The 5,500-nt window shown below is 40.1% G+C and overlaps 1 protein-coding gene across 1 annotated transcript in view; it reads left to right on the forward strand.

Moving 5' to 3' along the window:
* ERCC6L (ERCC excision repair 6 like, spindle assembly checkpoint helicase) overlaps nt 1-3,955 on the forward strand; it is a 148,091-nt gene extending 144,136 nt beyond the window's left edge. Inside the window, exons 21-22 of the mRNA XM_085859108.1 lie at nt 3,707-3,807; nt 3,911-3,955. Of these exons, the coding sequence (XP_085715234.1) occupies nt 3,707-3,807; nt 3,911-3,955 (146 nt within the window). The remainder of the gene's footprint in view (nt 1-3,706; nt 3,808-3,910) is intronic.
* Nucleotides 3,956-5,500: the final 1,545 nt, after the last annotated feature.

Below are 5,500 nucleotides of genomic sequence, written 5' to 3' on the forward strand. Positions count from 1 at the left end.
TATATATATATATATATATATATATATATATATATGCACACACACATACACATACACACACATACATATACATACACATACATACACACACACATACACACACACATACACACACACACATACACACACACACATACACACACACACATATACACACACACATATACACACACACATATACACACACACACACACACACACACACACACACACACACACACACACACACACACACACACGGCGTGTTCAAAAGTATGCAACCTTAATTTTTTGTGCGCAAACAAATGAAGCTAGGGAGAGCGAGGTTTGGTGCACATATGTAGGCGATCCTAATCCGTCTGGGCGTGGAATATTTTCCCGCCTGCAGAAGCTGTCAGTCGCCGACAGGCCGCCGATGAGTGAGGAAGTGTAAGTGAGCGCCGTCAGTTTTTCGTTTTTGACAAAATGACGGAAAAACTGGAACAACACTACTGCATCCAAATTTTGTGTAAAGCTTGGCGATTCCCAGAGTGGAAACCATCCGCAAGATTCAACAGGCTCTCTCCCGGGAATGAAGCAATGGGCACCACACAGATAAAAAAAGTGGTACACAACCGCTTCCAAAGATGGTCGCACATCAGTGTGGAAAGTGAAGCACGGTTTCTGGTAGGCCGTCAACATCCTGAGAGAAATGGCATCGTCATTGACAAAGTGAGGGCCCTGCTGATGCAGGATCGTCCGAATCACGATCAGAGAACTTGCAGTGACGAGGCGGGCGTCAGCATTGGATCCGTTTCATTCCATTGTGACTGAGGATTTGGAGCTTAAGGGAGAATCTCAGCCGAAGTTCATGCCAAAGCTGCCTAACAATCGAGCAGAAGCAACTCCGTTTGGAGATTGCACAGAACATGCTGGAGACTGAACAGCGATCCCAACTTCTTCAACACAGTGATCACTGGCGATGAGACCACAGTGATCCATCATTTTGTCAAAAACGAAAATCCGGCAGTAGCTCACTTACACTTTCTCACTCATCGGCGGTCTGTCGGGCGACTGACAGCTTCTGCAGGCGGGAAAATATTCACGCATACGGATTAGGATCATACCATTACGTGCACCAAACCACGCTTCCCTAGCTTCATTTGTTTTACATACGAAAAATTAAGGTTGGATACTACAGGCTACACCTCGTAAATTATATGTATACAGGGTGTCCCAAAAAAATATACAACTTTTCATCTGCAAAGAGGATGGTCATAACATATATTTTTAAAAAAGATATACATGGCTGGATAGAAAGCTGAAAAGATTGAAGTTTATTGTACCAATGTCAAATTGCCACCAAAATTCTAAATTTTGGTATGGAATCGTCTATTTTCTTTTAAACCACGTGTTCGACGTAGGCTCCACGTTGTCCGATCACTGCCTACAAACGCGTTGTCATCTTCTCCATCACTTTGGGAAATGTTTCCTGAGGAATGTTCTGGATTTCTCGGTGGATGTTTTCCTTCAGCTGATCAAGTAGCTCTGAGGCCTCGGGTTTCCATAGATCCTGTTCTTGAGATACCCCCACAAGAAGAAGTCTCAAGGAATAAGGTCAGGGGAATACGCTGGCCACTCCAACGTCTCTCGTAGAGGGAGATAAAACGGCCCTCAAAATGTTGGTTGGAGAAAACGCCTCGTTTCCCTGGCTATATGGGCGGTGCCCCATCCTGCTGGAACCACTGGGTTCTCATCTGGATCAGTTTGTTTCTCCTACGGGCCTGAGTATGTAGCTCAGGCAGATGAAATTCCTGAATCATTTAAGCGATAGTTCCTCTGGTTTACCGTGCAAGTGTGACCCTGGTCATCTTCAAAGAATTATGGAGCTATTATCCCATACCAACCAACCGCCACCCACATGGTGACTGAGAACAGATCGAGGCACCAGTTCAGTTGATGCATTACCAGGATTTTCAGTTCCCCAGTACCGAAAGTTTTGCTTGTTTACCTCCCCGGACAAGTGAGCATGGCATTCATCAGTCATGTGAAGTTTTTTGAGGAAGTCTGCATCTTCCTCCAACTTTCCTGAGAACCAATTGGCAAAGTCTAGTCGTTTGCATTTCTGTTGATCAGTAAGCACCGTTTCCATTTGAATTTTTTGTGGAAAGGCATGAATGTCTTGGCGAAGGATCCTCTGAGCGATTGCTCTTATGAATGTTTGTCTCGGCAGAAAGTCGGTCGTAATCTATTTTTTTTGGACTCTCAACGACCGCCTGTCTCACCATTTCCACATTTTTTTCACTACGACCTGTCCTCTTCCAGCCACTCGTGACCCTTGTGAAGGTCACAGATGGTTCCCACGTTGGTAAACTTTGCGATGGTGCACTATATTGTCCGAAAGTTTGGTGCATGGCGCAAGTGGATACCAAGAAATGTCTCGAGTAAAGACGTTGCACCTGTATGACACTTTTCGTCTGGTGCCAAAGTTCAACAATTTTTAGATCCGTTGTTGTACGCTCAGTCTTGGCATTTTTTCTGGCGCTTGCTTGGTATCAAAATAAACTTCAGGGTCTCTGCAACAAGAAATGAAGCATTAGTGACAAAATTACTGCTTTTTTAGGATAATACGAAGCATTTTAAAAGTTGTATATTTTTTTAGGACTACCCAATATGTATAGTATATATATATATATATATATATATATATATATATATATATATATATATATATATATATATGTATGTATATGTGACGTGTGTGTATATATATATATACTGTATACATACATACATACAAACATAATGCTTCAAGGTTGCCATTGACTTGGTGTTGAAAATAATAGTTTATAGAGGTTGATTAAACTTCACAACTTTGTCGCTGTATGTTTACCGCCACCACCAAAAGTGGTGGGAGACATATTTTTAATACCTGTCTGTTTGTTTGTTTGTTTGTCTTTTTATTTGTTTACAAGGCAGGATATCTAAAAAAAGGGACGAAATTCTGGTGGACAGATTTGGTGAGTAACAAGGACGAATTGAGTAGATTTTTGATGAAGATTTAGATTTGGATATGAGAACATTTTAATTTTTTTAAGTGATTCTTTACCATTGAGTGATGGGGCCAAAAGCGATATACAATATGATTTCTCAAAAAGTTAGATACAGATTTGGACGTAATTTGGTGGACAGGTTTTGTGTGTGATGAGGACTAATTCATTTGATTTTGGTGAAAATCCAGATCCAGATATGAGAGCAGCTTTAAAGTTTTAAAAAAATTGATTCTTCACTATTCTTCACCATTGAGAGATGGGGCCAGAAAGCGATATCGTACTGTACAGCATGATATTTCAAAAATGTATTGGTCCTGATATGTTCTCATGGATCAGGACATTGCTCAGCAGAGGTATGCGGTCTGCTGAGTGCCCTTCTAGTTTGTTCATATTATTCAAGCTAACCTTTTCACCTATTCAGGTACACTGTATGAAATCCTTACATAATTGTTTGGTTTTGAAGATTGATTGTGTGCATTCTTTTTGCAAATACTGTATCTGTTCATTTTAACTTATGAGAACACAGTGGCATTCACATATATGGAGAGTTTTTGTTCTCAGAGAATACGAAACAGAAACGCTGAATGAGTTCCTAGCAAACACAAGGATGAGGCATATTTACCATGCTAATTGGGAAAGATGTTGAAAAAGTCTTCTTTTCTTTTTTATCCTTTCCTTTGGTTTGATCGTAGAAGCAGATGATGTTTCGCTGATTGTGAATGATAGTGCAACACAGTCAAATGAGGACCTCAACAACATCACGCAAGAGATGTTGGATCTTTCCCTTGATATGGATGTAAGCATTATAATTATTGCACTTGCAGAAAAGAAAAAAAAATGGTCTGAAATATTTCGTCAATTTTTTAGAAACCCAATTTACCCACCTTTCTTTCCAACAGGAGGACAACAAGGAAATGAATGTTATCCAGATTGTCACCAGATGAATTTCTACAAGTAGACATCTCTCCTTCAAAACACAACGGAGTATGATGGAGTTAAAATAGATTAACGAACTCCACTTGGGGTGCACTCATCCAACCACCCTAACTTGAAGCATCTCCAAAACTAAAACCTTTGCATATGCAAGGTAGTGAAAAGTTATGCCTTTAGCAAAGGTTTCAAAAGTTAAATTTGGGTGTTGCTTGGAAATGGATGTATTTATGCTAGCTCAGTCTTAAAGGTATTTGCCTAACTAATCCCTCATCTGCACAAGCACTTTTGGAGATTCTCATTACCAGAAGTAGGTAGTGCTGGAATGAGGTTCTCTGTGCTCATTGTCATGGCATCGTTCCAGTACCAGATATAATTTATCCATGTCCTCTGCATTGTAATGAGAGGGGCTAAGTTGTGACTTCTATTGGCATAATCACAAATTCCTAGTAAGCATACCATTATGGACCATACCTTTCCTGTGTCTGGATATAAACTAAGATTGTTTTAGAAACTGGGTAAAGGAAATGGTTGCTCCAACCATCAAATACACCATCATGGCCATGAAGATCTTTACAATCTTTTCAGATGTTGTTAATTTTGTGCGTTACAGCGAGTCGATCTTTACAATCATTCGTTTGTTCATTTATTTATTTATTTAAAAGCTTTTAATATTTTTTTTTTTTTACTTTGGAACTGAGCTTTCAGGTAATAATGTAGTTTATTTTATGACAACCTATATAAATGGCAGTGCTATTTCTGTTATCTGAAACTCATTGTTTCTGAAACTTATTGTTTCTGAAACTCATATTTCTGTTATCTGAAAATCATCATTCTAAAGGAACGAATCTTGGAAAAGGACATGAGTAGACATCGACTGTTGGCCACAATTACATGAACGAGCAGATACCCGTCTACGAAAGGCGGGTTTGGAGACAGACGGGATCACAATACTCGGTTACAGTAGTTTCTTTGGATGTTTTGCGCCGCATTCAACAGCTCAGTTCATATTGGTGGGCGTGTCTGGGTGCCCATGGTCACGTTTGAGACAGGTCACTTTGGGTTTTGTTGGCCTTGACACATAGTGCCGGGATGAGTAACAAGAGCGATTTGACATATTCATGGTTTCTATATTGCACTCCATCAACAGATTAACAACATGGCAGGATAAAAATCGTAAAATGCTGAGTTGAACAAACATCCTGAACTCATGGACTTTGTTAAGTAAAGCACGTCGTCTGGGACCCTGCCCTCGGGTTTACCGTCGAACGCTGCTGATTGTGATGACATCGATTCCCTCTTTAAAAATTATCTCTATATTCGATTTTTTTTGAATCCGCTTATCACCTGCGTAAATACATGGAACACATAATGTAGAGGTTTCCCGGAAGTATGAACAGAATATGTTCGGAGAAAAGTGTGTTAGAAGTTCCAGGCTTACGCCCATTATGTTATCTTGTATATTATTTCCGAGTTTGTGGTTTCGTGTCGCGCTGCTATCTTCTCGACTTTGTTCTCAACGCTCGAGAGTAACATGATATTCGGCTTGCATTATCTCA

This window comes from Eptatretus burgeri, chromosome 16 (genome assembly GCF_056783735.1).
Source record: "Eptatretus burgeri isolate ZD-2024b chromosome 16, Ebu_testis_v1, whole genome shotgun sequence".
Classification (NCBI taxonomy): domain Eukaryota; kingdom Metazoa; phylum Chordata; class Myxini; order Myxiniformes; family Myxinidae; genus Eptatretus; species Eptatretus burgeri.